The sequence below is a fragment of the Meles meles genome, chromosome 1, assembly GCF_922984935.1.
Source record: "Meles meles chromosome 1, mMelMel3.1 paternal haplotype, whole genome shotgun sequence".
Taxonomy (NCBI): Eukaryota; Metazoa; Chordata; class Mammalia; order Carnivora; family Mustelidae; genus Meles; species Meles meles.
The window spans coordinates 118,103,299-118,125,705 of record NC_060066.1 but is presented as its reverse complement, the minus strand read 5'-3'; the positions used below and the strand labels follow the sequence as shown (position 1 = coordinate 118,125,705).

At 44.9% G+C, this 22,407-nt stretch overlaps 2 protein-coding genes across 6 annotated transcripts; one reads left to right on the top strand and one right to left on the bottom strand.

Moving 5' to 3' along the window:
• Window positions 1–113: 113 nt before the first annotated feature.
• AP4B1 (adaptor related protein complex 4 subunit beta 1) lies at window positions 114–13,690 on the bottom strand. 4 transcript variants are annotated; one of them, XR_006818263.1, is made up of 13 exons: window positions 13,537–13,690; window positions 13,192–13,379; window positions 11,285–11,509; window positions 10,482–10,612; window positions 9,958–10,105; window positions 8,916–9,412; window positions 7,802–7,885; window positions 6,948–7,051; window positions 6,003–6,210; window positions 5,504–5,785; window positions 3,215–5,040; window positions 2,207–2,250; window positions 114–940 (listed from the first exon to the last, which is right to left on the bottom strand). XR_006818263.1 is itself a non-coding variant. In XM_046004354.1 (11 exons), the coding sequence occupies exons 2-11, from the start codon at window positions 13,302–13,304 to the stop codon at window positions 4,613–4,615; spliced, it is 2,220 nt and encodes a 739-aa protein (XP_045860310.1). In that variant the 5' UTR covers window positions 13,305–13,379; window positions 13,537–13,690; the 3' UTR covers window positions 2,483–4,612. The 4 variants fall into 4 exon arrangements, 2 of the variants coding, with proteins under 2 accessions (XP_045860310.1, XP_045860319.1); XR_006818268.1 differs by having other exon boundaries at window positions 4,590–5,040; XM_046004354.1 differs by lacking the exons at window positions 114–940; window positions 2,207–2,250 and having other exon boundaries at window positions 2,483–5,040.
• A 254-nt stretch (window positions 13,691–13,944) lies between these two features.
• Window positions 13,945–20,243, top strand: DCLRE1B (DNA cross-link repair 1B). 2 transcript variants are annotated; one of them, XR_006818270.1, is made up of 5 exons: window positions 13,945–14,386; window positions 15,008–15,173; window positions 15,524–15,706; window positions 18,341–19,472; window positions 19,890–20,243. XR_006818270.1 is itself a non-coding variant. In XM_046004376.1 (4 exons), exons 1-4 carry the CDS (start codon window positions 14,198–14,200, stop codon window positions 19,414–19,416), a joined length of 1,614 nt encoding a protein of 537 aa, XP_045860332.1. In that variant the 5' UTR covers window positions 13,945–14,197; the 3' UTR covers window positions 19,417–20,243. The 2 variants fall into 2 exon arrangements, 1 of the variants encoding a protein (XP_045860332.1); XM_046004376.1 differs by having other exon boundaries at window positions 18,341–20,243.
• Window positions 20,244–22,407: the final 2,164 nt, after the last annotated feature.

The window sequence follows — 22,407 nt, the reverse complement described above, 5'->3', positions numbered from 1 at the left end:
AAAACTTTCAGTTCCTTTTCTCAGAACCACACCCTAGCCAGTACTTAAGATTAATGAATAACTTTTATTGTTAACCAATTTAGAACTGAAACAGAGTTGAGGAAGAGTTTCTTGGGCAATTTCATTTAGAAATACTTCCTGTTAGGTTCTGAGTCTGGTGTTACTTAAAGAAAGTTTCAAAATTATAATAGAACAGCATTCAATTTCTAACAGATGACATTTATTTGCCATATTCAGACGTTTTATGTACTGAGTGTCTATGGGTAAGGAACTATGCCTGGCACTACAAATAACACAGGAAAATGACACAGACACAGTTCCTGCCCTCACGGAGCTTACGCTTTTGCATGCACAGCCGATATTACATGATTAATCCACAATTTCTTGTGCTTATTGAGATAGTGTGTGATTACATTGTGCAATGGGGAATCAGACCTAGGGGATTAGGAAGGCTTCCTTGGAGTTGTTAACATCTGAGATGAGCTCTGAAGTACAAGGAGGGATTATGAGGCAAAGAGGAGAAATAAAACCATTCCAGGTGGGACTAGGATATATATAGAAGTTGAGAAGGTGGGGAAAAAACTTGGGCATTTGATGAATTACGAATGGGGATAATACAAAGTATTTCACAAGGAAATTATATGAGGATTAAGTAAGATAATGTTATGTGGGATGATCCAGCAGTTTCTGACATGCAGTAAGTGTTAAATGTCTTTCCTCTTAGCCCAAGGCCTGAGGACCAAGATGAAAGGAATCTGGATTTGTTCTCCAACAGAATTAAGTAAGATTCTTCTAAAAGGGGTTAGACTCCATCACTGTTTTTATGAGATCCCCTGACTGACACTTACCCACAGTGGCTGCCTTCTTAATGAAACCACATCTAAGTCTGGGATTTGGGTGTCAACACTCAAACTTATCAGCTGTTCCAGGGTATTCTCACCTGGTGAGCCGATAAGGAATTCATAAGCAGTAAGTCGGTTGTTCAAAACGAAAGTCCTACTTGCAAAATAAAAAGAGCCAATCTTCTGTTTTCTATTCTGTTCTAAAAACAAATGATCATAAACTGCTTTTGGATGAGAAACAGAAATTACATAAAGGGCCGTTTTCATTTGTCATCTATCACTAGGGCTGAAACCAGGTTCTGCTGAATAAGCTTTAGACCTGACATAAGCAGATCCTTCTGAGAGAATTCTGAGCCATCATCCTTTCACACTAGAGTGGGTTACTAAAAATTTAAGGATTCTAACAAATTAATTTGACATATTCCCCAAGTGCATACAAAACAAATGAAAGGTTTATAAGATACCATCCAGCTGGTGTTAAATACCCAAGGTAAGTGGCATCAGTAAGTAGCAGCATAGAAATTTAAAACATAGTCCATCCTACCTCAAATAATAAACCTTTTCCCACAATAATTTGTTTCACAGCTGATGTGTTTATGGGCAAATGCCATCTTTGGAATCTAATCTTTGCATTATCTTATCTATCCTTTGCATTATCTTGTAGAATCAATGTTGTAAGGCTAAGGAAGGGAGTGTATCTTCTCCTGGGCAATAGGGGGTAGTTTCCTCCTTTGTGTATTTCTTCTAGAGCCTTCATTATAGCATCTTCCCGAACCACCCCATTACTTCTTCCACAGCTCACATCCCCTTCACTCTTGCAGTTCAAGTACTATCTCCCAGGTGTATCAAAAAATGAGGCCACAGTGTTTTCACCATCACTTGCTTCTTTTGCTGCCCTGGCCACAGTTTACATCCCTCTCTCAAAAGCCTCATCACCTTTTTTCATTGGCTCAAAGTCTAGGGTCTTGTCATCTGCCCCAGGTCTGCCTATGAATGAGGATCCTTGGGTACTGCTCCTCTCAATGTGTAAATCTATAACTGAGAAAATAAGTTCTTTGTCTCCCCTCCCCCAAACACCCAATATATGAGAAAGGGATAGAATAATGGTTACAGAACTCCCATTCAAAAAGGGGTATGGGGGAAATGGAGGCATTTAACAGCCACTAGTCCATGGTAGTAAGACTATGGTCAGGAACTACACAAATGATTGCCTCTGCAAAGTTTTTAAGCACCATGGTCATCACTGGGCACCCATTCATTACATGTGTCACATACTATTTCCTAACCCAGACATTAGAAAGTCATTTTTCTAAAAGCACAATATCAACTACCCTCAAGGATTTTAAAAATATGCATCTACTTACATCACATCATCAAACCATATGTCTGCCAAGGCTAGAAAGAACTCCTAGGGAGAAGAAATATAATTAACTTCATGGTATACGAAAGCTTTAGTCATTTTGCTTATAAATTAGCAAAACCAGGCTACAGTTAAAAGAAATCATTTCCTCCTTCAGACCATTTTAAAAGTACACTTTTCAAAAGCAACAGTCTCATATTTGGCTATGCCCCATACATTACAGACAAACCAAGTAGGACTTAATCTTTTAAAAGCTCCAGTAAATGGGATCATTTTGTAACATTTGTTCAATTATTGAGCCATTACTAATTTTCTTTAGATCAACATTTCAATTATAGTCTTTAATTTTTAAAGAAGTAAATAATTGTACTTAATCTCTACCATTTATATCCTTTTCCTTTATAACGCTGTAAATTGGCAGCACTTTACACTTCCATTTTATTTCTTTTAGTATATAATTAAACAGTCATGGTTTAACCAAACAAATCAAACTATGGAAAAGGCAATTCTGAAACCGTTCTGATCTCTCTACATGTAATCGTGGGAACCCATGATCTAGATCCTTCTCAGTGGGGAGCGATTTTGTCCCACCTTTGGCACCTTTGGCAATGTCTGGGCATTTTTGTTACCACTGGGGGTTCTATTGACATCTAGTGGGTATAGGCCAAAGTTGCTGCTAATAATCATTCTACAGACCACAGGAAAACCCTCCATACAAAGAATCAACTGGACCCAATGTCAATAATGCTGCTTTTGAGAAACCCTAGTCTAGATGGACTTCCACTATTGTTTGGTTGATACAATATAACAAAACACACTTCAAACACCAATCCCAAAACACCATCAGAATCCAATTATTGACAGCCATTCATTTGGTAAATATTTACTGAGTCATCATTATATGGCAGACTGTGGAGACGGAAAGAACATCACCATCCTTAGAAATTGTCCAGGGGGGTAAACATTGCACAAAATCCAGGCCCTTGCCAGAAAAATCAATACTGTTACTTACTCTTATTAAGAGCCTAGTTGAGAGAAGTGATGACTGAAAAACTTTAAGGTATGCAGTCCATTTATGTATCTACGTGGTAGAAGTCCTTGAATTAAGCTAGATATTTAGATTGTGTTATCTTAAGTCCTTGAAGAAATGTGCTCACTAAGGTCCATGTTAAAGTCATGCTGTCTGCTTTCACTGAAGAACACCGTAAGTGATGAGAAACCGATTACTGACTTCCCATAAGAATCTTGTACTTCTCCCCGTGTCACCTATGTGAAACTACATGTAAATTTCTTTTGGAAATTAACATTGGAAGGTTTCTTCCTCTCTAATGACGACTTTATACCTATCTCTCTTCACTCAGCCAAATCACTTAGAGCTAAATTTGAGGCTCAACTGTACCAATTATGTCGGCCCTTAAGCCTGAACATTTGTGTACTTCCCCATCCCTAACTAAGCTGGTCTGAGATGGTATTTTCATCTTCCCTGTTGTGGATCCTCTAGTTATTTATACTTTACTATTTATACTTTAAACCATCCTATGGCATCTGCTCTCACCATAAGTTGCCTCAGTTAATGTAGAAAATGTGGGCAGGTATGAATAAAACTGAAAGCAAGGAAGAGTGACAGAAAACAATTACAACTATCCTGCTAGACACACGCACTGGAGGCCGTGACAGCCTGACAGAACCTGTAATGAAAGCAACAAAGGTCACAGAAAACTTCCTGCAAGAGCTCGTGACTGAGCAGAACGCTGAGAGACAAGGACTAGATGTTACCTAAAGAAAGAAGATATGAGGGTGAGGAAACATTCTAGCCAAGCAATAAAAGCAGGAGCAAAGCACAGAGGTGAGAGAGAGCCTTGTGCATTCAAGGAATGCCAAGTCATTTGCTGATGCAAGAACAGGGTGTTCGGGCGAGCAGTGAGACAGGACACTGAAGAGTTACTTCTGATGCCGCACTAAAGACTTTGGACTCTGGCCTTGAAAAGCATGATTAGAAACAGGAGACCAGTGAGGAATTTATTGCAGTAATACAGGGAAGAAAAGATGATCCCCACAAATGATGACTTTATCAGTTTCCATAAACATCAGCATCTTTAGTAAAACAATCCCTATAATGGATTAGAAAAGAATCCAAATCCTATCCTCAGTCCCTCCCCATCCCCTTAGCAACATTAACCTTTCGACATCACCTAGAAAATGGGGTCATTCACCTATAGGTATGAGAGGACTAATAGTCCTTCTCAATAGTCTTTGGACAAAAACATAAAAATCCTCATTCTGAGATTGTCCATTCTCCTTTGTATTTGATAGCATCTGGATTTAAAAGCAAATTCTAATAAAAAACAACAACAAAAACTAGGAATTCTGATAGCTACTCATCTCACCTAGGACAAGCAGCAAGAATCTGTTAGGATTTTATGTCTCCAATTGTTCCAAGCACAGTTTCTAATACAGAAATAAAACTATTCAGTGTCTCAGTCCTTGGCTCGTTTTGTTTCACAGAGATCTGCATTTCGGAATTCTCGGTCTCCAAGAGCAGTTCTGTTAGGAACAGGCAGCCAGTGTCATCCTGGGCACTGAGGTAGGCTTTCCATGGCTGAGCCCCAGCCCTGCTCATTGCAATGGTCTGGATGTTCACTACTTGTAGGGCCATCTGGAGGGTGTCGGGATGGATGGCTCCCCGCCAAGGGAACACCTGCTGATGAGCAACTTTCAGGCTAAACCAAGTTTTCTCAAAATACTCAGCAGTCAGCTGGCAATTGGGGACTAGCATGAGGGCTCCAGAATCAGGAAGTTCCTGAACCATCTCCTTGCTCTCGTCAGGAATCAGGGGACCTGAAAGAGTTAGAAAGCTTGTGTGAGAGACCTTTTTAATCTATACCAACTGTGTTTTTTTGAAAAAGATTTTATTTGAGAGACAGAGAGAGACCACACGAGCGGGGCGGGGGGGGGGTGGTCAGCAGAGGGGGAACAGGCTCTCCATTGAGCAGAGAACCCTAAGCAGGGCTGGATCCCAGGATCCTGGGATCATGACCTGAGCAGAAGGCAGATGCTTAACGAGTGAACCACCCAGGCACCCCTAAACTATGTTTTTTTTAATCTAGATTTCCATAAATACACAGTGTGACTTTTATCTTTGGACAAATGGTTGAAATAGCCAATGAGGAACTTCTTTCTTGCTCACGAAGACTTCAAATTCAGGCCACAGTCTGAGCCGTAGCTAGGGTACTGTACTTCCTACCAGTCATTGCAAAAGGTAAAGATTTTTCACAAGATGCAAAGTAAGGACTATTTCTACCTGAAGTGGCAAAGGATGCAGCGTTAGGAAGCTCTGGACCCCGACGTTCTGGCCCCTGGTATTTAGAGATGGTTGCCCAGCGGGCTTTGCCGTAGACTGGCACCAGCGTGTTGAAGTCTGAGGCCCAGCTATTCACAGGTCTTTCTGCCTGATCCTCCAAAAGTCCAAGAGAAGGGTCGGATTTAGGACTACACAGGATCTGCTTCACTCCATCAATGCCAGTTAAGAGAAGGCGATAATAGAAGAGGCCCCGGTCTCGTACTGCCATATCCTTTTCTTCCTCTGAGGTAAGACAAAGACTTAGTTAATTACAAACAAAACCACAACAATCCTTCTACCCTGTGCCAACTGGAATGGGGGAAAAAAGAAAGGAGAGAGGAAACCTTAGAGAACATTAACGTGCTTTCTTGGGTCCCCAACGTGACTCACCAAACAGTGTCAGCTGTCAGAATGTTTCCTATCTGACACGGCAAGTAGAGTTTCCTTCTGGAGAACCTACCTATGCAGTAATGTAACAGACGCCCCAGCATGTCCTGGCACTCGGCAGGCCGGGAGAGGAAAAGGCGCAGCAGTGCAGTGAGTAGCTCCATCTTCACAGCTGGAAAAGTCTCTGACTTCACGTTCTCCACAAAGTCTTCCAACACATACGGAGCATTGGGGATTCTCTCCCCATGGACACCAAGGAGCCAAATGAGCGCCTGTTTCCCCTGAGGAATGAAGAAGTGAGAGCAGGTCCCTGCCATTTGACTGTCCCAAACACAGTAACAGGTTTTGTTCCCCGCAACATCAGCAGAAAAGGCATAATCTTTTATTTCCTTCAATTTGCATTGTTATCGACCCCCCACACCCCGACTGTACTCTCTATAAAAAACAGGAATAAAATGTCACTACACAAAAGGAGACTCAAGACTCCCAGAGCCTGTGTTGGTTATGTAATAAGGCTTCTTCAGTGTGGGGGCCTCTGCCCCAGTCTGGGGTTTAATATGTCAGTGGAAGCTATTGAAAGAGTGCTCTAAACCACTTCACGAAGATGGTAATTAACCCAGAGTGCAAATCGGAGACCTCTGGGAAGCTTCTTAAAAAATATATGTGTCTAGGCCCAGCACTCCCGAGTATTTAAGTTGGCAGACCTGCAGTGAAGCCCAAATATCCACCAATGATTCTGATTCTCATTACAGCTGAAAACTCCATGGTCTAAATCTCTGGCTCAACACTGTTCAAGAAAACAATGATATCAAAGCATTTGTAGCAAAAATTATAAATAAATCTTGTGTTTTTATCACTTCTACCCTAACTATACCCAAAGAGAATCTGAGGTGGCAATCAATTCTAAGAATTTCCATATTCAGACACTGAGTAGAAAGAAGAATTAGGCTCCATTTCACAGAGCAGGGTCCCAACAATTTTCCCTCTGCCTGGAGATAAAAGAGAATTTGCCATCTACCTCACTGTCTTGAATGTTCTCCTCGCAGCCGGGCAGGGCCTGACACACAGCTTCCGTACACTGAGGACACAACCAAACCAGGTCTCGGAAAGTTTGCACCACCACTACAACACAGCTCGGGATACAAGAGTATAGGATTAGAGGCTCCACACAGGAACAAATCTTAAAAGAAGTCACATATTCAGACTAGACTGCTACATGAATTTCTGTAAAATGGGTGTCAGAGGGGTGGTCAATGATTTTCTGAGAAATGTCTCACACAGGCAATAATTTCTTAAATCAGTGTTGTTCTTATCGGATTGGCCATGAGGATCAAGCTCATATATGCAAAAGCACATGGTAAAATGTAAAGCAAATGTGAGGTCATGTTATTGTTGAATGATATTTGGAAGAGAGCTTAAATGCAGCCACCACGGATGGGACTAGGGTGAGGCAAACGAGGCGCTGGGGTGTAAAATTGAAGACATGCGGGGTTAGCATCTGCACGAGCCTGAGAGTGAGTGCCTCTTTAAATTCTTGCATCCTGGGCACCTTGCTTGCCTCACCCTAGTCCCAGCCCTGGAAGCCACTGCTGCCATAAAGCAAAAAGAGGGGTGAGGGAGTTAATAAGCCCCGGCATTCTGGTAGCCTTCATTATCTACAGAACAACCTTGCAGAGTTATGGCAACCTGAAGACCCTCTCTGTCAGATCTACAGACCCTACGCTTCTCTGACGGCAGCACATGAGGATGTAAAGAAAAGCTTAAATCTCTGTACACAATGATAATTTTTTTTTTTTTTTTTTTAGCAACTGCTATAGGGCAGGCATTTGCCAAAAAAAAAAAAAAAAAGCCCAAAGGGTAGCCAGCCATTACCTGTGGTAATGTGCTCTTGCCGAAGCCCCAGCAACTCTGTTAGAATCTGCACACACTGGTCTGTGTAGGTCCTGGCAATCCCACCTACAGGAGAACAGAAAGCAGAGAAAAGTCAAATCCTAGCACCGCATTTAAAAAAACTTGCCACAAGTCAAAGACAAAGAGCGGCAAAATCTTAAAAAACCACCACCACCACCAAAAAAAAACACCCCTTGCTTGATGAAGTAACAACCTAAGTTTCCTACGTTTGGTAAAAGTGAATCTTTCCATTGATCAAGGCTGAAAACCTTCAGCAACAAAGGTATGTGCGTGGCAGCCAGATACGAGGCCTCGAGGCATTGTGGGCTTCAGAGCACCTCACAGGAATGGCCCTGCCGGGAGCGAACACCTGGCCACAGGAGCTCTTCTCTCCTCTTTGTTCACTCTTCCTGCCCCTGAAAAGATTCATTCTTCATTCTAACATAAGGGTTCCTTCTCCTCTTCCACTTGAAGTCCTCCAACAAAACATAGCTCCCTGGCTGCTTTCATTTTGTGACTCAGTCTGGCCTTCTGAATTCCAGACAAATATGAAAAAGCCTGTAAGATTTAGGATTTATTGTGTTGGTCTGTACTCAGCACAATGCACAGCCCATAGTAAAAGCTCAATAAACAACTGGCCAGTTGACACAGGACTTTGAGTCTGGAAAGCAGGGTTCTGACCCCGGGTCAGGAACCACATGCCCTTTTGTCCATTTAATAACCTTTTTGTTTCTGAGTTTCTTCATCTCTAAAATGACGTGATAACACTTGCCTACTTTTCCTGACTGCCTCCCAAGACTGTGTTAAGATGATATACGGGAAAGCATTCTGGATAGTACCCAAGAAAAGGCCATATAAATTTTAAGTACTCTAGTTTGAGTTACCTGCATTCTCTATCCTAGAAGATACGGCAACATCAGTGTTGCCAAAAAAAAAACCCCTCCCTCCCCACTTCTGTCTGTGGCCACTGACCCCACGATAATTTGGTGCATGGTAATTTGTCTCTGATGCAAGATTCATTCCCTTTTGGTCTCCCTGATTCCACAGGTTTCTGGTTAGTCGAAGGTCTCCAAAAGGAAAAGCAGCAGACCCCTACCTATGGCAGAGATGGCGGCCTGGGCAAAGTCGGCTGACACGTCAGTACAGTACCCTCGGAGCTCCTCTAGCACCTGCTGTACGTTCTCATCGTTCACCAGCTCGCACAGCACCTCCACCTTCTGCAGCTTGATGTAGTGGGGCTCCGAGTAGGAGCAAAAAAACTTTTTGTAGTGGCTGCTAAAGTGCCCGGGCAAACTGTGCAAGATCTGACGCACATGACACAGGGCAGCAAAGCAGAGCTCGCGGCTCTCTGAAGAACAGGCAGCCAGCAGAGGGCCCTTGACTTGCACAAGCACATCCATCTGTACATGGGGGAATTTTTTTGCCAAGATGAGAAAGAGTTTCGTGGCTCCCATCACCACACCGGGGCTACTGCTCTTGAGAAAGCTATCTAGCAGATTGAGAATGTCAAACAGCTCCTCCTCACTGCGGGGTTGATAGCGTAGCAGAAAGTTCAATACTTCAGCCTGGCCCCATTGGTCCAGTTTTGGCATTCTATCCAAAAAAGAAAAGAAGAGTGTTATTTTAGCAACCAAATTAGGACCATCTGCATGCAAATGTCATGTCACCAGTCATCTGTTCATCATAACAAGGAGAGAATTCTTGAAAACAGGCTGTGCCATAATAGAATTATTCTTTTTCATGTGCTATTTAAAGTTTACACAAAATTGGCTTTCAATTCTGAGATGAGTTTATACTACAAATTCTCATCATCTAAGGCCAAGGACCATGATCACTGGACCTAGATCCAGAGTCTTTACAGTTTAAGACAGTATAAATCACTTAGTTTGGGGGACATAATGATTGTAGGGGAGGACAGAACCTACTTCCAAGGGATATTTCTGCCATCTCTCTATACCACCAAAAGAAATTAAGACAAATAAAAGAAATCCTCTCAGTGAAATATGAGGAAGTTAATAGTTATGGTTAACTTTACTACTCTACAGAAGTTGTTCAAAATGTCTCCTTGATTCAACATGTCATGATCCCACTAGGATGCAGATCTCATCATAACAAAGAGAGCACCAAGGCATCTAAACCGATTTAAGAGATGGTGGGCGATGGGCTTGTTGATGACAACGCCTCCTTCCTGTTTCAGAATTTCCTCTAGAGACCTCAGGCAGTTCACAACCACAATTGGATCCTGGTCACGCAGCAAACTGTATAATTCATTTACCAGAGCACCATCTATAAAAGAGCACAAAGATCTCAGATAAAGAACAGCTTCAATGTCTCAGGAACAGAGCCAGAGTACTAGCTCCAGGCAGACAAAGCTGAACTTCTCTGCTACAAAAATAACAAAGGCAATAATAAAGTGCAAGGCAAAAAACTGCCATCTGCAGACTGTTCTAAGTAGCTAACGTGATGGATCTCACCTGGGCCCCAGAGAAAAGGCTTCTGTGATCTCAAAAAATACCAAACCGGCCTTTCTACTTAAAGAGACAAATACAGAAGTAAGGCCACATTACTATTTTCTACCAAAGTCACGTCATCTTTTACAAAGTCATACACGTAGCTGAGGCAAAAATAAATACTGGTAATGACAGATTACACTGAAACTTACCCACTTCAGAGTCTCCATGAAGATTATGCATCTTGGCACAACCAAGAACTGCCACTCTCCTGACATATGAAGCTTTATCTCGCAGACCATTGAGAATGGGCTGTTGGATATATTCCTGCACACCAGGCATCCTAAGCAACACATACTGGAGTCAGCCAGATCCTGAAATGCTAGCTTTGATGGAACTCAGCTCCTATTCACTTGACAGAAAGTTTAGTAGAACATACAACTATCACATCATAAAGAATTAGCGAGGGGCGCCTGGGTGGCTCAGTTGTTAAGCTTCTGCCTTTGGCTCAGATCGTGATCCCTGGGTCCTGGGATTGGGCTCTGCATCGGGCTCCCTGCTCGGCAGGAAGCCTGCTTCTCCCTCTCTCACTCCCCCATGCTTGTGTTCCTACTCTCAATCTCTCTCTCTGTGTCAAATAAGTAAATAAAATCTTTAAAAGAGAATAAAGAATTACGGAAACTTAAAAGTCATAGTTGACTTTTCATCTGGAATACTACTACAAGGGCAGCAAAAATACATTATCTACATAATTGTTTAGAGATCATTAACCAAAACCAAGAACTATTTCAGCAAGAGTGAAGATGGAAAATTCCCTTTAATGTAACATGTTACATTTAATGTAATGTGACATAGTTTTTCAAGCCTAAGCAATGGCTGAAAACTTGGGTTCAAGTTACAAGCGCATTTTCTCTAGTATTAAGAAGTTCCAATAGATTATCACTGTTGAAAACCTTTCCCATGGTCTCTTGAATCGATCAGCCACTGATAAACAGTCAGGGAAGCAGGTACTCACCTGAGACTACACATGCTTCGTAGTGCCAGCCCTCGCACCATTGGATTGGGGTCCGAACAGTCTTTGCACAGCGTATTAATGGCCAAGAGAGCCAGATCTGGTTTCAGGGGGGCATATGTACACATGTAAAGATAAACCAGCTTCTTCTGAACAATATCTACGGTGGCACTGGCCTTCACCATTTCCATGAAAACACCAGACATGTCCAAGCCCTGAGTCATGTGCCTGAAACCAACACACACAGCAGGAGAAGTAAAATACATAATCCACAGCCTACAATGAAAAACATTTTATCTATACACATCCTGGTTATCCAACTAGATTGTGAAGGAAGCAACCAAGTCTATCTTGTCTATTACATTGCACAATACTTCACACCATGGACCTATAATAAACATTCTTCTATGCATTTAACAAACATTTATTGAATTCCTGGTACATTCTAGTCTAATTCAGCTTTTACATTCCAGGGATATGTTCTGGGGCATAAACCTGAAGAATGCCTGGTCTCAGATCTTTAGGAACTCGAAGTATAGCTAAGGAGCAAGACAAAAACACCACTAAATACAGTACAATAGGTAAATATTAAAATAGGTTAGTATTAAAACTGAAGTTATAGACAAGGTTGGGGCACCTAGGTGGCTCAGTTGGTTAAGCATCTGACTCTTGGTTCCAGCTCAGGTCATGATCTCAGGGTTGTGAATTCAAGCTCCACATCAGTTCTGAGCTCAGCAGGGGGCCTGCTTCAGATTCTCTTTCTACCTCTCCCCCCCTCCAAATAATAAATAAATCTTAAAATAAAAAAAGAATAGACAAAGTGCAGTGGGGATCCAGAAGTCTAATACTGACAAGAAATAGAAAACACTTCCAAGAGGAAGTAACACGTTAGTTGAATGAGCTGGAATTTTCCAGGCAGGTGTAGTAGTAAAATACGTTACACATACATAAAATACGTAATGCATGCTATGAGACGTGTAGACATCAGCAAGAATGTTATGTTCATTGAGAGTCTGCAAGTAGTTGTGTTAGGGTGTTCTTTGGGTACTAGGATAAGAAGTTTGGATTTCCTTCTGTAGATCTGTTTCTCAAGCCTGGTCTCCTACAGGAATCAGATGGGATGTCTGTTTAAAATGCATATTCCTGGGTTCCATCCCACCCGACTGAAAGCAGCATTATTGGATTGGATGAAAATTGTACTTTTTTTTTTTTTTTAAAGCATCCCAAGGGACTTTTGTGCATACTGACGTTTGTGATCCACAATACAGCCAAGAATTATACGTTCAAACTCATGTTAGGAAACTTCGGAGTAAAATGAGAAGGCAAGGTGACCTAGGAAGCCACTTCAATTGCTCTGGTAATAAAACCAGAACAGCGGTGCCAACAAAAAAGAAATGCATAGACATTTTCTTGGGGGGGGGGGGGAAGAGGATGGATATTTAGAACTATATATTCATACCATCTGACTCAAGAAGTGAAAACCAGGCGTCATCAAGACTGACTCCCTCCCTTGGTCAGCAGGATGGTGACATTCCACAACCCAAATATAAGCGGAAGAGCAGGTTTGGGGAGAGGGGAAGGATGCAGGTGCTACTTTGCATGTCTTTGAAGAAACATCCAGATGGGAATGCCCAGCAGGCAGTAGGGCATGTGGGTTTGAAGATACAAAAGGCTTTCTGTACTAGACTCTATAGATCTGGGAGTCAGCAGTCTAAGTTCAAGACATGGGTGTAACCACCCTGCTGAGTAAACGAAGTCAAGCAAATGCCACAGGGGAAGCTGCCGTGGCCATCCAGAGAAGCGGGAAGACCACATCACACCCTGCCCTGGGTTCATTCACACTTTTCTAGCGGCCAGGGGTGGGGGCCCGGATGGGGGCCGCAGCGGGGAGTGCGGGCGGTAGCTGATACCTAATCACTCGCTGGATGACATTCCGGTAGCGCAGCCTATCGGCCTGAACGTGAGGGTTACACAGAGCCTTCTTGAGCTCCTTCACCACGTCCTCGGAGCCAAGGTACGGCATCTTCAACAGTCACTTGGCAGCCCCCACAGAAACCCTAGATAACTCGCGGGCTCCTCCTAGCCCTGAGGTGGGAACCTGGGTAAAGCAAATGTCAGTCAGCGAGGAGACCAAAGGCGTGACCTCGCCCCAGCCTCGGCTTCCCCGGGGGCCGCAGCCCAGGCCCCAACACTCTCACACCAACCCTCTCCGCGCCCCGGCGAGCCCCGAACGAGGCTGTGGTTCTTTCCCGGACCTGCAGGCCGGCTCGCTCCGCCCGAGACCGCTCCCGCTACCTCGAGGCCCTCCGCCCCATTTCCAGCCCCGACGCCGGAGGTCCGCGGACCCCTCCCTCGCCAGTTGCAGCCCTTGGTGCGCCTCCGCGCAGCTGCCCGCCGGGATAGGCCCAATCGAGCTTTCTGCGGAAGTCCCGCCTCCTCGGGGCCGCCCGCGCGCGGCGGCTGCCACTCACCTCCTCGCAGCGAGCGCCGAGCGCCGCCCGGACGCCGACCTTAGGGCGCCCTTCCCCCGCCTCTCACCTCCCCGCGCAGCCGCGCGGCTCCCTCTGGTGGAGGCGCGGCGGGCCCTCGGAAATCCGCTGCTTCGGCCTGTCTCCGCCCAGTAGCGCGCGCTTTGAGCGCCCGGCCTCAGCGCCGGCTCCCGCGCGCGGGTAGGAGTGGCGCTCAGTTGAGCGTCGTCCGCGGTTTGCGATTCCCCCCAGGACTCTCAAGAGCACAGCCACTTCCTTCTTTCTGCCCACGCTAGGAACCTAGTCCTCTGCTGGCCTGGCTTCCCGTTAGGGTCTCTGGCCGTGTGGCTGCCCAGCGTGACTTACCTTCAGGGCGCGGTCGCGGGAGCCTCGCGCGGGAGCTCTGTGCCCATGAAGATCTCGCTGGTGACTCTCCAGCCCCGCCACCATGAACGGGGCCCTGATCCCCCATACGCCCATCGCTGTGGACTTTTGGAGCCTGCGCCGGGCCGGTTCCGCACGGCTCTTCTTTTTGTCCCACATGCACTCGGACCACACCGTGGGTTTGTCTAGCACCTGGGCCCGGCCCCTCTACTGCTCCCCAATCACTGCTTACCTCGTGCATCGTCACCTGCAGGTACGGGGCAGGGGGTGGGAGTCCTCCGAGAGCTGGGTCGAGCATTTGGGTGGGAATCCCGATCTGTCACAGCCTCTGACTCGTAGAGTAGGGGCCTGGAGGACTGATTTTTACAAATGTGGGAGTTGTTCGAACCCAGAAATGTGGATGTTTCAGCCTTAAGTTGGGAAGATCTTTCTGTCCAGCCAAGGAGACTGTGCCTACGTTTTCAGATAAACTAAGCCAGTGTATCTCTAGTCTCAAGAATCCACCTAAAGTGCTGGGTGACACATTCTTCGGTTCTCCACCCCCCCACCCCCAGTAGATCTAGCTGGTGCAGGTACTGGAAAGATGGTTGGAATTTTTTTAACGGGTGCCCGTCTAGGGTCTATTTTGATAAGAAATGTTTGAGAATCGCGTGGCTAGACTGTTTTTTGGACTCTTAATTTAAATTGTACCAAGGGTGGGAAGGGAGAGAGGAAAAAGGGAGCATTTGAGGGGACTGTCTGTAAGACCTTCTGCTCCTGGGTGGCTTAGGATGTCATTTGCTTTCCCTGATTCCGGTAAAGGGTTAGTTCCTGATCCAGGGCAGTATCAAGCAGGAGATTTTGTGTTCACTAGAATGACCAACTTTTTCCTCAGGTACCTAAGGAGTGGATCCGGGCCTTGGAGGTTGGCGAGAGCCATGTCCTGCCTCTAGATGAAATTGGGCGAGAGACCATGACGGTAACCCTCATGGATGCCAATCACTGCCCTGGCTCTGTCATGTTTCTCTTTGAAGGATACTTCGGAACCATCCTCTACACAGGTGGGCCTTCCAAGGGGTCCCTCCCACCTTCCCAGCCTAGACACTACTTTTTCTTGAGCAGCCTTAACTCAGAAGTCTGGAGACCTCCTAGCTTCATCCCATATGAGCATAGTGACCCTTTCTCAACTGATTTTCCACTCTTTAAGGTTTCAAACCTTATAAAGAATAATAAAAACAGAAGCAAAATTCAGACCTTTCCAAAAAGAAGCTACACTATGTTAGTGCCAGACTTCCTATTAGTTTTTCCACAGGCTGGTAAGCAAATGTCCGTCAGCTGTTGGAAGCCGGGAGAGGCTTGTGTTTTATACTTTTGTCTCTGACTCTCTGCCCCCGGTATATTCTTCTTCTAGGTGACTTTCGGTATACACCATCCATGTTAAAGGAGCCAGCCCTGAAACTGGGGAAACAGATCCATACCTTATACCTAGACAATACCAACTGTAACCCAGCCTGGGTTCTTCCTTCCCGACAAGAAGCTGCCCGCCAGATTGTTGAGCTCATTCGAAAGCACCCCCAGCATAACATAAAGATTGGTAAGTGGTTTCCTTTCCTTTTTTCTTTTACCCATAGTGAATCTTGGATTTTGGGGGGGTTTCTCATATACTCTCATATTGTGGGGGGGGATCTTATAGATCCCTTCCTTACCCCTTATTTAAAATTGTTATCTTCCTGGGGCACCTGGTTGGCTCAGTCTTTTAAGCCTCTGACTCTTGGTTTTGGCTCAGGTTGTGATCTCAGTGTCATGAGATCAAGCCCTGAGTAGGGCTCCAAGCTAAGCTCCCAATCCGCTTAAGATTCTCTCTCTCCCTCTGCTCCTCCCAGCTGCCCAGCATCCCCACCCCCCCCATGTGTGCACTGTCTCTCTAAATAAATCTTTGAAAAAAAAAAAATGCAATCTTCCCACCATATCTACTGCGACATTCCCAACTCCTGATCCCCTATACCAACTCAATTTTTTCATTCTTTAATAGCACTCATCACCTTCCAGTATACTCTATCCATGTTTTAATATGCTGTTGCTTATTATTTGTCTATTCTTCACGTCTCCTGCCATACACACACACACAAACTCCTCGAGAACATGGATGGAGGTAGGAAGGAGTCTTGCTTGTGGAACAGAGAAGTAGCAGCCGGCATGACAGGCACACAGTGGGTGAGGAGGCTATAAAGGTAGGAGGGGCTGAAGTGCTCAACTGTAAGCTTGAACTTGATCCTAAATGTAATCCTTGAATGTAACTTGATCTAAATTATTATATTTGGGCAAAAAGCTATTGAAGGTTTTAAATAGGAGGGCCAATATTGCACTTACTGTTTTATAATGTATTCCACAATATGCATATTGCTGTATTTGGTTTTTATTGTCTGTCTACCCCTGCTAGAATATAAGTTCCACAATGGCAGGGCTCTTTGTTTTACTTGTGACTATATCTCAAATGCTTAGATTAATGCCCAAGGAGGCACTCAATATTTGTTATCTGAGTGAGTGAAGTTTTTTTTAAAGATTTTATTCATTTGGGGTGCTTGGGTGGCTCAGTCATTAAGCATCTGCCTTTGGCTCAGGTCATGATCCCAGGGTCCTGGGATCAAGCCCCACATCGGGCTCCCTGCTCAGCGGGAAGCCTGCTTCTCCCTCTCTCTCTCTCCTGCTTGTGTTCCCTCTCTCACTGTGTCTTTCTGTGTCAAATAAATTAAAAAAAAATCTTCTTTAAAAAAAAAAGATTTTATTTATTTGTCAAAGAGAGAGTGAGCACAGGCAGGGGGAGTGGCAGGCAGAGGGAGAAGCAGCCTCCCTGGTAAACAAGGAGCCCGATGAGGGACTCAATCCCAGGACTCTGGGATCATGACCTGAGCCTAGACACGACTTTTTCTTGAGGGCACTGTCTGTTAGACCTTCTGACTGAGCCACCCAGGAAATTTATCAGAATGTAGATATTCAGGTGAATGCTGTGCTTAAAATCAGACATACTGAGAAATCAAAAACATTGTTTTAACGATTCCACAATAGTATAAAACATTTTGGGGCCTTTTTTTTCTTTTTTTAAAATTTTATTTACTGAGAGACAGCGTGCAAGCACACATGAGGAGGGGAAGGAGCAGAGGGAGAGAGAGAATTTCAAACCGACTCCATGCTGAACTTGGAGCCCACTGGGGGCTTGATCTCAGAACCCTGAGGTCATGATCTGAGCCGATCAAAAGTTGGGTGCTTAACCAACTGAGCCACCAGGCGCCTTCATTTTGGGGCCTTCTAACTGCTGATTTCAGCATCTACTCATCTAGGTGATCCAGCAACACCCTGCCATTTTTGTTTTCTAAAGCTCTCTTCTGATCATATTATTCCTGTGATTAAAATCAGCCATTTTCGGGGCTCTGGCATCTCAGTCGTTAAGTGTCTGCCTTTAGCTCAGATCATGATCCCAGGGTCCTGGAATCAAGCCCCACATCAGGCTCCCTGCTTGGCGGGAAGCCTGCTTCTCCCTCTCTCACTCCCCCTGCTTGTGTTCCCTCTCTTGCTGTGTTTTTGTCAAATAAACAAATAAATAAGTAATCATTTTTTAAAAATAAAATAAATAAGCCATTTTCCTGTTGCACGCTCTTTAATGGCTCCCCTTCACTTAACAGAATTAAGTTCAAACTCCTGAGCAATATATGTGGGCCTTGTATTATTTGACCCCTCCCTCTCCTGTGTCATTTCTTACCAGTTCCTTCTTGGCACTTTCGTAACACCGAACCATCCCCTTCCCTTGCCAGGTAAACTCAGACCCACCCTTTATGACAACTCAGTTGCCATTTTCAGGGAAGTTTCCCTAACTCTGTCAACTGGTAGATAACTTTTCTGTGCCTTCATAATACTGTGTGCATGTCTCTGACATGGCCTCTGAGTCCCCATGTAGATTATACTCCTTGAGGACTGAGGCTTGTGCTTATTTTCACAGTGCCTAGCATCTGGTAAATGCTTTCCTCTGTTGAACCAAACAAGTGGGTGGAATCAGTGGTAGGCCTTTCCCCATTTTCCATGTATTTGAGCTCAAATCCCACCTCCTCCCTGATACACTCCCCAATTGCCCCATTTATATATTTTTATGAAACATTTGGGTGACGTATTAGGATTCCCCGGTATCTCCTCTCTTTCATTTCTTGCTTTTCCCATTCCTTTTAACACACTTCAGGACTCTATAGCCTGGGAAAAGAGTCACTGCTGGAACAGCTGGCCTTGGAGTTTCAGACCTGGGTGGTATTGAGTCCTCGGCGCCTGGAGTTGGTGCAGCTGCTGGGCCTGGCGGATGTGTTCACAGTGGAGGAGAAGGCCGGCCGCATCCATGCGGTGGACCACATGGAGGTCTGCCATTCTGCCATGCTGCACTGGAACCAGACCCACCCTACCATCGCCATCCTTCCCACGAGCCGGAAGATCCGCTGCTCCCACCCCGACATCCACGTCATCCCTTACTCTGACCATTCCTCCTACTCAGAACTTCGGACCTTTGTTGCAGCGCTGAAGCCTGGCCGGGTGGTGCCCATTGTCAGTCGGCAGCCCTGTAGGGACTACTTTCAGGACAGCCTGAGCCCCAGGCTCTCTGTGCCTCTGATCCCAGACTCTGTTCAGCAGTATATGAATTCCTCCTCAAGGAAACCGAGCTTTCTCTGGCTGTTGTTAGAAAGGAGGCTAAGGAGGCCACGAACCCAGGGTGTCGTGTTTAACTCCTCTCAGGAAACTGCTGATCAATCTCAAGCTGACAGGGACTCAAAGAAGGCCAAGAATGAGAACCTTCCTGGGGACCTTGAGAAGCAGGCTTCCCACCATCCTTTGCAGATCAAGAAACAGTTGTTCCCCGACCTCTGCAGCAAAGAATGGGATGGGGCAGTCCCTATCTCTGAGTCCCCGAAGATGGTGACTGTACAGACTGCGAGTCTTTCAGTGCACTTAGAGTCCACAGATGAGGACTTTCTTTCTCTAGAAACTGGGGAAGAAAGTGGTGTAGGGCCCCACTTGGTACCCAGGGGAAACCACGATGGCTCAGCGGCCACAGGGAACCAGAACACCTGGCTGGGCCGGGAGTCTCCCCTGTCTCACAGCAGCAAGGCTGCTCCTCTCCTGGCTCCTGAGTTCAGGGGCCTGGCACTACAATACCTTCTGACTCCAGTGAACTTTTTCCAAGCACGGTTCTCTTCTAGGAACTTCGACCAGCAAGTGGAAAAATACTGTAAACTGTTGCTCAGGTGCAGAGAGGAAAATGCAGAATGATGCCTTTGGTTGGTCCAGCCTATGGTTTTAAAGACTGACTGTTGGCTGGTGAGGAGGTTTGTGATGGGCCTTCCTTTCCTATCTTCACAGGATCCCTATGGGCTCACCCTGCAGAAATATTTCTCAAAGTGTGTGCATTGAAATCCCAGTGCCTACAGACTCATGAGTTTTATGGTTGACTGTGTTTAAGAAACACTTCCCGTTACACTCCCTGCATAGTATACATGAGCACACTAAAGGTTCTGAGAAGTCCTGTGGTAATTTAATGTGCTTAACTTTAACCCAGTATTTCTCTACCTCTCTTGAACATGCAGTCCTCTTATGTGGGTGCAGAAGAGATGTGGTCTTAATCCGAAAGGACCAGGTTATTCCCATTGTTTCTTTGTGGGCCATGTGCCATTCCCAATGTCCTCTTCTCCCTCTTCCCAGATAAAAGAACATAAGTAGTTACATTGTTGTTGTTGTTGTTTTAGTCAGGCACTGCACTGCTGGAGGATAAAGTGGTGATCCAGGCAGCACGTTCCAATCCTGAATGTCACTGACTTGCCATGACCCCATCAAAGAGACTTCCTCTCTTTGCCTCTGGGAGCCAGCAGGAAGCAATGAAGAACCCTGGAACAGGGGAAAGAGACTCCTCCCTGCTTCCATGAGAGTTTACAATTAGTGTCACAGGAGACTTCTCTGGAACAGAGCCAGCTGGGGGATTGGGCACCCCTTACCAAGGCCATACCTGGAACCAACTGAGCATTAGACTTAGGGGTACAGCGCCCTCCTGGCTGCCTGGAAGCCGTGACTCTTTGGCTGAAATAAAGTTATAAAAGATCAAATGTGCTGCCAGATACTCCTGATTGTTCACATGGCTGGGATATTTGCTACTCTCCCCACCCCCCACCCCCTTGGGTTGAGTAGGGAACCAGAGCACACAGTCTGTTTGTTTTAGTATCCAGGGCAGAGACCAAGGAGCCAGCTGGTGGAAGGGGTGGGGGTGCACAGCTCTGCCTTGTCCTTCTGCTCACAGCCTGACAACATGCCAAACCAATCAGCAGGACAGCAGATACCACAGGCTCTGAGAGAGGGCACAGGCGAGTGGAGCTGGATACAGGGGTAAAAATGGCTTCAGAATGGAGACTTGCAACAAAGAAGGTGGTTTCTACTTTCAGAAGAAGATAGGAAGAATTTAGAAAGTGAGGCCTTGCTCTTGGGCAAGTTGTGCACAGTTCTGTTTTGTCAGTGACCTTCACTGTAAGCCTTCCATGGGCCCACTCAGAGCCGCAGCAGGTGAGGCTTGTGGAGCAGCAGGAAACATGGGCTTGTCCTGGGCTTGAGTCCAGGGCACGCTGGGCAAAGAGCTCTCACGCCTAGTTAGTGGCTTCTCCATTCTTCACCTGTAAAATAGTCTGTGAGACCTACTTTTCCTGGTTGCTCTGGAAGTTAGATAATTGGTAAAATTCTTAGCTCGGTGGCTACCCCATGATGGATATTTCAAATATTGGTTCTCTTAGCCTCTGGCTCTCTAAAGAGATTATTCAATATATAAAACATGAAATTTTGCAAGTCATATAAAAACAGAAAAAAGAAAAATCAATTTTAATTCCTCCATGTACATCAATTGTTTCTAGTCCTTTTCTGAATGTATAAATACAATTTTTTCTAGTCCTTTTCTGTATGTATAAATGTATTATAATTTTCTAAATGGGGGCAATACTGTATATAATTTCAATCCTCCATTTTACTTAATATATATTTTTTAATTTTCTTTCTTTAAAGATTTTATTTATTTATTTGACAGAGATCACAAATAGGCAGAGAGGCAGGCAGAGAGAGAGGAGGAAGCAGGCTCCCTGCTGAGCAGAGAGCCGATGCAGGATCCTGGGATCATGACCTGAGCCGAAGGCAGAGGCTTTAACCCACTGAGCCACCCAGGCACCCATTTTACTTAATATCTTAAACATTTCTTGGTACCATTAAATATTTGAAATGTATTTATGAAGAGTTGTATGATACCTTATAGAGGTAATACCATTTCCATAGTCAACATTTTATGTGCCCTTTTTTCACAAATATGTATTACAGTGAACATCTTTATGCATCTATCATGGCATTTTTGTTTATTTCTTTAGAGTAAATTACTAGAAGTGGGATTACCATCTTAGATTACCTTTTGGGGGGCGGGCAGGGGCTGAGAGAGAGAGAACCTATGCCCAGTGCAGAGTCCGATGTCACAACCCTGAGATCATGACCTGAGCCAAAATAGAGTCGGACACTTAACTGACTGAGCCACCCAGGTGCCCCTACAGTTTTAAGTTCTTAATGCAAATGGTGCCTCATTGCCCTCTAGAAAGGCTTCCTACCATCCTTTCTGCAGAAGAGGATAGGATTAGAATACCCTGAAGATTCATCAAGTTCAGATGATGTTGTTAGACTGGAATTTATGAACATATGGCAAATCATCTTGTGTGTTAATAAATATTTACTAGGGCTCTGTGGGCAAAGGCTTAGCCTGAGCTCCTCTAGGAGCCTCTAGCTGTCTCACTTCCCTGCTACCCAAAGGTGGCTGGAAGAGATAAAGTAGTCCTCATATGAGGGCCTCCAGATTGGCGTTATCTTCTAGGGACAAGGGAACCTGTCTACTCTTGGCCTGTGCTATGTCACGTGCATTCCTTGAAATGGGATCTAGGTGAATTCAGATGAGGGAGTGGAAGCAAATTATTCCTCAAATAATTCTTTGAGGAATTTAGTTGTTGATGGCATGTTTGTGTTTCAATAATGGGAAATTTTTCTAAAGTAAATTTGGCTTATAATAGAGATTGGCAGTTGCCTTATTTGCTATCTCAACAGTCTCACATAAAAGTTCTGCACTGCATATATCTGTAAGTAGCCCGTTTATTTCTTTTTAGGATTTTATTATTTACTTACTTGAGAGAGTGTGTGTGTGTGTGTGTGTGTGTGTGTGTGTGTGTGTGTGTCTGTCCACGTGCGGGAAAAGGCAGA